Genomic DNA, 13,126 nt, shown 5'->3' with positions numbered 1-13,126 from the left:
TCTCTTTTTTTTTTTTTTTTTGACAAGTGTTGTTTTAGGTTTAGAACGAATTTTTTTCTCTTTTGCATTTGATCGTTCCTTTTGGGTTTAAACTAACTTTGTGTCCCCCTCTTATGTTTCGTTCCCCCATTTTCCTATTTGTATATTTGCACCATTCCCATCCTAAGGTATGGAATAATGTAGGTTGAATAACTAAGGCTCAATTGATGAAGTTCAAAAAGGTTGTCAAAAAGATGGATTTTCTCTAAGGTTAAGAACATGGGATTATATATGTGGAGTTTCAAGTTGCCTCCTTTGTTGGTGAAATCATCATATCCTTTCTTTGTGGGCCTAAGATGGACCTCTTTCATTAAATAATACATCTTGTAAGCCAAACCTCATCAAGATTCTTAAAGTGTTAAGTATGTATGCCTTTTGATATTGCCTGTTTGTATGTATACATTTTATTTAATTCGAGGCAATAACAATAAAGAGATTGAAAAAAGAACAAGATAGACGTACAAAATAAGTAGATTTGACAGCATGAATCTCTTAGTCTATCATAAAAGAAAATAAAAAAATAAATAAAAAAGAAAGAAAAGAAACAAAACAAGACCTAGGGTGCTACATCTTGAATTGTTGACAACTTCTTGAGATTGCATCTTCGAGCTTTGTCCGTTTTTGACGTAGGTGAAATCCTCTCTAAAAATCAAGTCCATCTATATGATTCATGGTTTAATTTATCAAGTCCCTTTCAATTAATGTTCCCACAGTATAGACCGTTTGAAATGTGTCTAAACCAAGGTATTGTAAATGACACTTGTGTGGTGGAGACATATTGTCTATGAACTTTGGGACAAGTTCATGATCCGGAGGTCTTTGTGAAAGAAGAGCAACCTTTGATCGCCACCTGGAAAAGAGGCCAATGAAGCCTTCTTCTCCCCCTTGCTTAAGCAATTCAAGATCGCGCAAGGTAGTTTTAAGCTCGATGTTATCTCCAATGGGTTGAAAACGCTTTTACAACGTCACTCCAAGTGGAAGTTTGTTATGCATCAAGGTTATAAAACCATGATCTAGCAGTTGGGTCAAATGAAATAGGAAAAGTACATGCATATAGACTTTGCTCAACCCCTTTTAATGCTATAATTCCAATAAAGCTCATTAAGTGAGAACTAGGATTGTCCGCAACCTTAAAGGTTGGTAAATCCGTAGTCAAGAACTTTTTTGGAAGAGTCTTGCAACTAAGTTGTGGTGAAAGCTAATAATTGAAGTACTTAGTCCTTGAGCTAGCTCAAAGGACAAGTTTCTCCAAGGCCTCTAGTCTTTCGGCTCGTGTTTTTGTTTCCTTGCAGAATATTTTCTTTTTCTTTCTCTGCTTTTATTTTAGCCTTTTCTGCTTTTTTATGAGCCTTCATTTGGGCTTCTTCTTCTTGTAGGGCCTTTAGGTTTTAGAGTTCCTCTCTAAATTTCTCCAATGCTGCTTTGTCACCCATGATTGGACTAGTATGCAAATGTGGAAGATGATCTAGTAATGTATATAACGAGAAATTGAGCGCGTTCACTTAAACCTTTTCTGCCAAGCATTCAAACAATGAATCAAAGTCAACATGATTGGTGTATTTTTTTTTAATCCTTGTAATATAAATTCACTTTAATCAAGTTTGTTGATGAAAAATGTCAAAAAAAAAAAATCACGAACAATCATTAATGGAACGTCATGATTTGTGTTGACTTCAACAAGGTAATCATCTAAGGATTTTACTTCAAATGGATTGTTTTCGAAAAAGGTAGAAGAGAAAGACAAGAAAGTTGGATTGAAAATGCTCATCAGATTTTTACAAGGAAAAATTGCTCCCATTAATCTGAACTTTGCCTCGTCCGCCAAAAATAATCCCTACTTTCGATTATTATCTATCGCTCCCAACTTTAGGGGACATTAATTTCTATTGCACCCAACAGGTCTACAACCTGATGTAGCAAGTTACCTAGACACATGTCAGTGTACGATTGGTTTAATTTTTTTTTTTTTAAAAAAACCCACAAACCACCCATGCCTTGCAGCTGCCACCACATCCCCACCTCCACCCCACCGGAAAATCAGCCCCATCCCCGAAAACTCCTCCCCTGCTGCCGAAAACCGCCACCCAGCCTTCCCCCTCCCTCGAAACCTACCTCTCCCCTTCCCCTACCCCTACCCCCAAAAACCCCTCCCTTCGTTCCCCCACCACCGCACCACCTCTGCTCCCAGCCACCGTCACCAAAATCACCATAAATCGCGAGCAGTAGCTGCAATTAGCAAATCATAGCTTCACCATGACCCGCAGCCGCCCTCAACAAGTGTTCGCCTGCCGTTTTTTCCCCCTTTCCATTCTCCAATTTCCCTAGTTTGGTGCGCGGAGAGGAGAGACGATGGGGTAATTGTGGTTGTGGTCGTGGAGAGTGAAGGAGTAGGGGAGGGTGGGTAGTGGCTGTGGCGCCGACGCCAGGCAAGTAAGGGGGTCTGGGCGGTGGTCGGTGCTACGGGGGAAAGTGTTGGCTGGCTGGCTGGCTGTGGGTGGGTGGGTGCGGGCTGACGGGCTGTGTTGGCTGGTTTTTGTTTTTTTTATCTTTAAATTTTTTTAAATTTTTTTTAACCAATCGTGATGTGACACGTGTGCAACTAATCACAAGTCAGCAAAATTGACCTCTTCAATCGGTTCCAAGTCATTTGGGTGCAATAGAAATTAATACCCTCTAAAGTTGGGAGTGATAGATAATAATCGAAAGTACGGATTAATATGGGCGGACGAGAAAAAGTTCAGATTAATGTGAGCAGTTTTTCCTTTTTAGAAATATTAATCGACCCGAACACACTGCTTAAAATGATCAAATATACTATGGTATTTGTTGATCACTTAGATTGCAATAGAGATCTATATCTTTTTTTTTCAATTATGATTTTCATATTGCTCATCTTTAAAGGATAATATTTTACTATTTACTTAAATAGAATGATGGCCTCCGAATGTAAAATCTAAGGAATAATTAAATCATTTTATCGGTTTTATCATTCATTATCTTCTCTCTTTTCTTTCTTTTTTTTTTTTTAGAATTATAATTTTTTTTTAACAAATTTTTTTTGGTTCTATTTCTCTCTTTTTTTTTGTGCGAGGCAAGCATCCCAAGTAAGGTTCTTGGGATTTTCTTTTTAAACCATAGAAGATGTAAATAAATTATACTCTTAAATCAAGGTTGATCAATTACAACTAAAACATGATGCAAGGCTGTGGGGTTGACTCATCTTTGTTTTGCAGATGATCTAATTCTTTGCTGTAAAGGGGATCTGAAATCTGTAAAGTTGGTTATGAAGGGTTTTGATGCTTTTTCTAAAGCAATTGGTTTGAAAGCTAGCCCTGAAAAAACTTCCATTTTCTGTGCTGGAATGGATGTTATGACTATGCAAGAGATCCTATCTGTTCTAGGAGAATTTCAGCTGTTGAGTGTGAGCATCTGATTGACAAAATGTGTTCAAGAATCAGAGTTTGGAGTTCCAAACATTTGTCTTTTGCAGCAAGACTGACATTGATTAATTCAATGTTATTGAGCATTCAAGTGTATTGGGCTCAGATTACGGTTCTTCCTAAATCTGTTTTTCAGCAGATTAATGCAATATGCAGAAATTATCTTTGGGGAGGTGATATGAAGCACAGATTAGGGTATATTGCTTGGGACATGGTTTGCAGAAGAAAAAAGGAAGGTATTTTGGGTGTGAGAAGCATAGAGGACTGGAATTCTGCATCTCTAGGGAAACATGTTTGGGCAATTTCTCAGAAGCAAGAAAATCTGTGGGTAAGATGGATTAATGCAGTCTATATTTAAAATAAGAACTGCCTTGATTATCAGCCAAATGCTGATTCAAGTTGGTATTGGAAGAAAATCTGCAGAGTTAAAGATAAAATGAAGAGTGTGTTAGATCTTGCTCAAATTGGGCAGGGTATGTACAACATTAGCAGGATGTATAAGGTCCTGAGACCTGATCTGACTGGCTGCAATTGGGATAAGTTGGTCTGGGAAAAATGGGCTGCTCCTAAGCATAAGTTCATTGGCTGGATTGCTTGGCACAACAGATTAATGACCAGGGACAGATTGCTGAGGTTTGGTGCTCCTACAGAGGCTAGTTGTTTACTTTGTGGTGATGTGCAGGAGGATCATGAACATTTGTTTTTCAAATGTAAGTACAGTAAGATGATTTGGAAGGAAGTCAGTAATTGGCTGGATACTAGGATTAAACTAGTTAATCTAGCTAGTGCTAGACGTGCCATAAGAAGAGTTAAGAAAGACTTATGTAGAAGGGTCTTGCATATGTGTATACTGGCTTGTATATATCAGATCTGGATGTCAAGAAACACTGCTTTGTGGGAGCAGAAGATTTTTTGTATACATACTGTTGTAAAGAGCATTAAATTTGATATTGTAACTAGACTTAGGAATATGAACACAAGAAAGATAGCAAAGGAGAATAGGGAGTGGATAGATAAGCTTGTGTAGCTTTTGTTTGTTTACCAGGTTCCTCCTAGTCTAGTTTTGTTCCTCTTTGGAACTTGGTTGTAAATCGATCTTTTTTGGCAATATAACCTCTTTATTACCAAAAAAAAAAAAAAAAAAACATGATGAACACGAAATAGGCATATTTAAGAATAAACATATTGATGACGTCCTATTAAGGGATGCAAACTTCTTATGACGAACCTCATAAGAAGTAATGTCATTAGTTCGATTATAAAGTACGTAAACAAATCATTATAATCAAAAACAGTATCGCGCGCAATTTTCCGTCTTGCGCTAAGGTGGAAAGTGCATCTTCAAGAGTAGCATCTACCACATGCGTTTTTTTTTTCTTTTTTTTTTAAATGCAAAAAGAATGATAAAAAAAACATTTTTTTGATTTTTTTTTGTTATATCTCTAGGTAACAAGTTGGTATTAGTTAGATTAGACACGAAGCACATATTCATGTAGTCACATAAGCACATAAAAGGAACCGTCAAAGCATACAATGTCATTCTAAGGTTAAGGCTTGTCCAAGGGTACCATATCTTAAGAAACGATGCACAAATCAATCACTCAACGTGTTGACTCATGACATATCTCTCTCAACATTTTGTTGACGATATGGGTGGGATGATTGTTATTGATTTCAGGATAGAAGCCAGGTGTTGGCAGCCCCTAGTCAATGAGCCAATCCCTAAAGGTTAAAGTGTGCTATGATTATGCATGATGCAATGTTGCTTGTTTGGTTTTTACTTTTGTGCAAAAGGAAGATATTAAGCGTTCAAGTCTTGCTCTCTAACTAGAGATTATCCAAGTTAATTCCCATTACAACCCATAGGCAACTTAGTGTTAGAAACCTTGGACCATAAGTAAGAACTAATCTTGTAACATCTAAGGTCCCAGTGAAGTTGCCATTGTAAGGAGGGTGTTCCCATCATAGGGGATCCTTCCTTAGATTCCCATGGCCATTTAAAAGCGTGGGACTTTACACTTGTTAGGGTGTATTACGATTTGAATTCCTGACTGTTTGGGGTCCTTGAATTAGAATTGATTCTATCATCACGCTTTTTTGTAAGAAACAAATAAGAGTCGCCAATGAGTTTTGGGAAAACCCATAAACCTCGTTCATGCCTTTCTCCCATGTGGAGTTCATGGGATATTTAGCACAAATCATAAGTTTATCCATGCCCAAATTGGTCTACATAAACCAAAAATTAGTTCGGGAGCAAGGGCACTAAAGTAACGTTCCCTTTAAAGGAGAATCGCAATTCTAGCCCTAGTGCGGCCTCTACTAGCTCTTCCTTTTTCACAATTTCATTACCAAACAATATAGGCAACATGATACCTAAAGACTAAGTTAGTTGAATTTATTTATAAGCATCAATCACATAGGAATTACATTGCAAAAGTCGTTATTCTTTGTTTAATAATCAATATTCGTGAAAAGAACAAAATAAACAATATTCGCTTTGTCTTAAGTGATAAAAAAACCAATTAATTATCAAATTCTAGTCTTGATTAACAAAAGAATTCTATGTTAATTAATTACTTAAAAGTTTGTTTAAAGCGATCAAACAAAACTATCTATTCAATTAATGTTATGTAAATAATAAAGGAAGAGTGATTTATCTAAGTGCTCAGGAAACTAACCGTTCTTCTCTTATGTTAAATCTTCGTTAAATATATTTGTGGACTTTCTTTCTTCATCGTACCTCCAAGGACTTGAATGGATTCAATTAGGGTTGGAAAGTATTTGGGAAGAGAGAAGGAAAAGTAGTATTATAGTAAGAGAAGTTGAGAGATTAGGGTTTTGAGAATGCTAGGGTTTTAATTCTGATTTTTCTGTCCTTGTAATGCTGAACGAAGACCCTTATTTATAGGCGTAGGAATCTAGGTTTAGGGTTTAATAGCCGCACATTCAGGTGGCGCACGCAAATCTTTGAGTCGCGCAGGGTTCCGCGCGCATCTCAATGAGTCTCGCGCGCCAGGCGAGCGCAGGTTACTGAGTTGCGCTGGTTTGCGGTTTGCCTTTTACGAAAACACGTTTTTAAACCTTCCATAACTTTTTATTGCGGAGTTGGATTAAGGCGTCTGAGATATAATTGGAAATCTCTGAATGTCTAATTTCCAATTCCGTTAGAATTAGGTTAAAATATGTTATGGATCAAAAGTTATGGACGTTAGCGTGCAAGGGTGTCGGTTTTAGGGCCTGGTTTAGTGTTTTGATCATAACTTCTTTGCTTTGGCTTGGAATTGGGCTTATAAATGTACCGTTGGAAAGCTCTTTGAAAGGGCTATCCATCTGTATAGGCATTTTATGGGAATTTGATGGTTGGTTTATTTGTTTGGCTCGGTTTTCAACAATGTAGGTTCCACTGGATCTAATCATTGCATTTAATGCATTTGGGTCTATTCTTAATCAAGTTTAAACATGTATGAACATGTTTTAGGCCTAATTAGTAATCAGACAAGGCTCTAAGATAAAATGGTATCAAATATGGGTTTTAACTTACTTCATAATGCATTTCGTAGTCCATAAACACTTCAACTTTGATCTAGCATGAAGAACGGGATTTTATAACATTATCGCACTTCCTTTTTGGGATAAGAGGCCAAAAATAGGTGTCTACACATATGTTGATGGCGATTAAGAGGAATGCACAAAACTTTGTGATCAAGATAGGAGAGGTATAATTATATTGCTTCCTTAGTTCCCATAATACTTGTGAATTTTTGGAATCAAAACAAAATTATGATTCAATGAAAATAGGTTGTTACTGATATGGCACATGAGAGAGCATGGTTGTTGTGTGAAGACGACATGTCAGAATTCAACAAAGCTAAACCATATGTACAAGACTTGGTTAAGGACTTATGCGTATAATTTAGGAAAGATGGAAAAACTTCAGTGTACTTATCTATGAACACTTACATTTTAGATATCTGTAGTAGATGGAATTGTATTTTATGACTCCTATTTGGGATATAATATTAGATATCCATGTATGACTAACATTTTTGATATAATTTTATATATCCATGTATGACTAATATTTTGGATGACTTCTATTTTTGGATATAATTTTGGATGTGGTGTTGGATATCCATAAAAGATGTGAAATATGCAAGCTTATTAATAACAAAATTGTTAGTTAATAAAAGAAGTTACTAGTTACATGAAATTAGGAAGGAATTAACATTAGGAAAGAATTAATATTGACTAACAAATGACAATATTGTTAAGTAAAAGACAAAAAGTAACTAATTTATGTTAGAGATATAACAACCAAAGATAGAAAAGGGAATCACCCCTAAAAGTCAACAACCAAGGACAGTCAAATTTAATGAAATTCAATTTGAATGTCAAATCCTAGTAAAAATTCATAGGCCAATAATTATGATATGATAATAAAATGCCAAGGATAGCCGTCGCAATCGACTGTCATGATCAAGTACTCAATAATTTCATAAAAAACAATCCAAAATATATTTGAACATGAATAAAAGTCGATGGAAATGTAAACACGATAACATATAACCCCAAAGAACTCCGTCCTCCAAGCTTAACCAAACCTCATGAAATCTTAAAGTAACACAAAAATTACTGGAAATTTTCTTCGATCCAATCTCATGGTACTTAAGATCAAAAGAACAAACAAAAATAAAGAGAAATAAGAAAAGTTCTCAAAGAAATAAATATAGAAAATTGTAAAATCAAAAGAAAAATGTTAGAAAATCGGGTTGCCTCCCGGGTAGCGCTTGTTTAACGTCATAGCTCGACGTCCTCAACCAATTAAGGTTGTTGTCGGAGAATAAATGAGTGAACAAAGTCAACAAAAGCACCGTGGAAATAATTCTTGAGACGATAGTCATTGACCTTAAACGAAAAAGAAAAATCCATCATAGAGACCTGTACAATAACATTTGGAAAAACACTCTTGGTCAAATTGGGACCGCTCCATCTTGACTCCTTGATGGTTAGGTGTGATGGAAGAGGTTTGAGCTAAACCATTGGTACACCTTTACCTTCCTTTGAAATGGTAGCTTGTAAAGCCTCTTAGCTTGAGATATTCATGAACATATGCTCATCCACTTCCTCGATGCTTCCATTTAGCAAATCTTCATACATTGCAATTTCCTTGATAGGAGCACCTATCTTTTTTTATTCAACAAGACATTCTCAAGAGGATCATTTGAAGTGAGCAAGTGCTCATGCATAGAAGATACAACATGATCAATAGAATCAATCAACATGTAATATTCTAAAGAAGAACATGAATACTTCATGCTTTCATTCAAGTCAAATTCAATGACCTCATCTCCTACCTTAAGTGAAATTTTTGCACTTTTAACATCAATCATGACACCCGAGGTATCAAGAAAAGGTCTAACAAGAATAATAGGAATGGTAGCATGTTCATCCATTTCAAGAACCACAACATCCACAAGAATCACAAACTTCCCTACTCTCAAAGGAACATCCTCCACCTTCCCCTTAGGAATCTTAATTGAACTATCGACCAATTGCAAGGTAATTTTAAAAGGCAAAAGTTCCCATAACTCAACTCTTTGATAGACCGAATATGGCATTAGGCTAACACTAGCTCCTAAGTCACATAAGGCATTATCAATTTGCATCTTGTTAATGGCACAAGGGATAGAGAAGTTTCCAGGGTCTTTCAACATGGGTGGCATCTTGTTCTTTATAATTGCAATACAATTCTCGGTCAAATTAACCGTCTCCACAACATCACAATTCCTCCTACCACTCAAAATGTCTTTGAGGAATTTTGCATAGTTGGGCATTTGGGTGACAACTTCGGTATATGGTAGAGAAAGGTGAAGTTGCTTAAGCATGTCAATAAATCTTCCAAATTGTTCCTCCAACTTATGTCTCATGAATTTTTGTGGATAAGGAAGCTTGGGTTTCAAAATTTCTTTCTCTACTCTCACCTCTCTAGGTGTCTCAATCACAACCTCACTCAAAGATGCACCATCTCTCTCATCCTCTACCAAAACTTCCTTGGAGACCTCCTTAGTCTCACTCTTTCTAGGCAAACTCTCCTCAAGAACCTTACCACTCCTTGTAACAATAGCATTCACGGGTCTCTTGGGATCTAAGCCTTGGGAAGGTAAAGAAGAAGGACTAACATGGTCTTTCATAGCATTGGCAAGTTGAGAAATTTGGTTTTCAAGCATCTTATTATGAGTCATCATTTCATTGAATTTCTTGTAACTTACAGCTATGTAAGTGTTCAACAACTTTGTTTGATTCTCAATGATTTCCTCCAAATTAGTCCTAGAGGAAAAGGATTGTGAATAAGAATTATCATCTTGAGTCTTTGAGCATTATTTTGAAAATTGTCTCTACCTTGATTGTTCCAATTACCCCTATTTTGATTTTAACCATAACCTTGATTATGGTTACCACTACCTTGATTATGATTTCCATAACCTTGGTTTTGATTACCATAATTTTGGTTATTATTTGTGCTACTATAACCTTGATTGTTTTAGTTACCTTGAGAACCTTGGTTCACTTGGTTCCTATAACCACCACCTTGGTTATTGTTGTCAAAATTACCTTTCTTTTTGTAATTCCTATTCCATTGACCCCTTTGGTTATCAAACCTTTGCACATTATTTTTATTTTCATTTACATATTCCCTTTAAACATGAAATATATTGATCATAATAACAATAGAATAAACATTAATATTGGAAGCAATTTAACAATAATAGCATTAGTCAAATCAAATATAAAATAACCATAATCATGATACTAGAAATATTAAAATAAAATAAGAGTAATTAAATTAATTAATTACTCACATTCCGCACGTTCCTTTAAATTGCTACATCATGAATAAACTGTTAGTAACTTCAATTAAAATATAAATCAAATTGAAACAATTAAATTAAATAAAAAGTAGAGTTGATTTAGTCCAAAAACTTAGTCAATTTTACCTTTCACACCCTGGTTTAAGTTTAGAACTTTGGGTATTATATGGACTCCTTGGAGTGCATAAAGGAAGGAATAGTGAAAGAATGGGGAGGCTAGTGTTTAGGCTAAAGAGGGAAAAAGAGAATTATTTGATGATCAATCTTGTTGATGATTGAAAAATGGGAGATATGACCTCTATTTATAGAAAAGAACGGTCGAAAAAACAAGATAAGATCTGAATTAAATCGGAATAAAACTCGATAGACTGCAATTTTTGCGGTTTTTGTTTTTATCATATCTTTTGATCCAGTTATTGGAATAATATAATAAGATATCATTGGAAAGCTCTTGAGATCTAATTACTAACCCAATTAGAATCAGATTAAAAAAAAATTTAAAATAAAAGATATGGCCGAAATAGTTAGACTGTGTCAGTTTTGGATACAGTTTGACATTTTATTCATATCTTTTCCGTAGTAGCTCGGAATTGATATTATAATACATCATTGGAATGATAATTTCATGGGATATCCAACCATACAAAATTTGAATAAAAAATATCAGGCACAAAATCATATTTGACTATTTTTGAACGTCTTTCAATCGGATAGAATTAGGATTTTCAAAAAGAAAAGTCTTATTCAATTTCAAACTCTTTAATCTTATCTTTTCAAAAAGTTAATTAAAATGTTTTAGAAACTTTTAGAAGCCTAGAATTAATCCTAATTGGTTTAGGAATGGGATTAAATAATTTGGACCCTCCACATGATCATTGGGTCGTAGGTAAGGTTGGCTTAGGTTCAGTTTGGGCTTAGTTTAATATTTTGGTCATAACCTATTCGTTATAACTCGGATTTAGGCTTATAATATATCGTTGGAAATCTATTTTCAAGCCCCATCCAATTATTCAATAATTGGACAAATATTATAGACCAAAATAAACTGGAATAAATGTTTTTATAAAAAGGACACGAAATGAATGATTTTAAAGGACACGAAATGAATTATTTTTGGTTTAAAGGCACGAAAAGAGGAAAATAAGTTATTGTTTGGGGAAATGGGATAGGAGTTAGGTTGGTTTTATGAAATGAAAATATGGATTTAAGCACTCCAAGATTAAATACTCAACCCGACCAATAATGACGGTGAATAGTTGTTCATCATTGGGTTTTGTTTTGGGGAGACATTTTTAGGTTTCTACAGAAGCCCCCACTTTTTCTGAGTTTGTAGAAACGTCAGTTTCAAAAACAATAGTCAAAGTAGTCTATAGGGACGGAGAATGATTCAAGACGTTCTGCGATCCTAAATCACTCTGTATATGCCGATACCTGCAGAAAAATGTTAGTTCCACAGATAAAAGAGTAAAGGAATAGAATGCTTATCTAACACTTGTGTATCGGTGACAAATGAGTTTGGTAGCTTCCTATGCTTGAAGGAATCCACCGAATGACATTTTGTTCAAATACTTTCCATGCCTGAGGAAATCGACTGATGAGTTTGGTAGCTTTTTAAGCCTGAAGAAACCTACCGGATGATACTTTTCATGCTTAAGGAAATTCGACATATGAATTTGGTGTTTTTCTATGCTTTAAAAAACCAACCGATAATACTTTTCATGCTAGAGGAAAGCCGATAGAGGAATTTGGCGGTTTTCTATGCTTGAAGAAACCCACCGATAATACTTTCCATGCCTGAGGAAAGTCAACAAATGATGAGATTGCAAGTCTCTGTGTATCGAGAACCTTGCGTCGTGAAATTATGGTGGTTCGATTGTCCCCGAACGTGGGCTGTAGTTGGTCCGCTTGTCCCCGAACGTAAGATGTAATTGGTTAGCTTGTCCCCGAACGTGGGTTGTAGATGGTTCGCTTATCCCTGAACGTGGGTTGTAGATGGTCCGCTTATCCCCGGACGTGGGTTGTAAATGGCCCGCTTGTCCCCGGACGTGGGCTATAATTGAGACCTGCAAAATAAAATTTGCCGAGGGAATCGTATAGACTATGATTGACTTGACCAACTGAGTTGACCAAGTTTGACTTGACATGACATGACATGAGTAAGACTTGTGATTGTGTGTGTATAGTTTGAGTGTGTGCACAGACACAAGCAATCGAAAATGAAAAAGTAAAAAAAAATTCCTTCATTTTTGTCATGAGATGAGTGGAGGGTACCGACTCTCTTCCGAGAAAGACGTGAAAAATGAAGTTTTGTTTTCGAACTTCCCTCAATAAAAATTTTGAAAAAGTATTTGAACTTCCCAAAAAGAAAATAATGAAGAAGAGAAGAAGTTTTGAACTTCATCCTTGAGATAGACGAAATGAATCGTATGGATTGAATTGCTTGTCTTGAAAATAATGTATGCATGATGCATGTTCTTAAGCCAGGAGGCTAAGGAAACTTAAATCATGTGACACGATAGATTAATGAATTGAACTTAGGTCATGGAGCTAAGCATCATATATGGTGTAAAGAAACGATCTTGAACATCACTTAGGTCTCGAAGCTAAGAACGTATATAGATGAAGTTATTATTGAATATTACTTAATGAATATTGCTTAGGTCAAGGAGCACGATATGCGATGCATGAAACAATGAATTTTGCTCAGGTTAGGAAGCTAAGCAAGTATACAATGTTTCTTTTAATGAATGTTTTCTTGAAAGATGATGAAGCATGCAC

General features: G+C 35.6%; 1 protein-coding gene across 1 annotated transcript; it reads right to left on the bottom strand.

Annotated features, from left to right (window-relative positions):
* Nucleotides 1–8,659: 8,659 nt before the first annotated feature.
* Nucleotides 8,660–9,670, bottom strand: LOC110713293. Its single transcript, XM_021891752.1, has 2 exons — nucleotides 9,274–9,670; nucleotides 8,660–9,114 (listed from the first exon to the last, which is right to left on the bottom strand). The coding sequence occupies exons 1-2, from the start codon at nucleotides 9,668–9,670 to the stop codon at nucleotides 8,660–8,662; spliced, it is 852 nt and encodes a 283-aa protein (XP_021747444.1).
* Nucleotides 9,671–13,126: the final 3,456 nt, after the last annotated feature.

This window comes from Chenopodium quinoa, unplaced genomic scaffold (assembly GCF_001683475.1).
Source record: "Chenopodium quinoa cultivar QQ74 unplaced genomic scaffold, ASM168347v1, whole genome shotgun sequence".
Classification (NCBI taxonomy): domain Eukaryota; kingdom Viridiplantae; phylum Streptophyta; class Magnoliopsida; order Caryophyllales; family Amaranthaceae; genus Chenopodium; species Chenopodium quinoa.
This window is presented reverse-complemented; position numbering and strand designations above follow the sequence as displayed.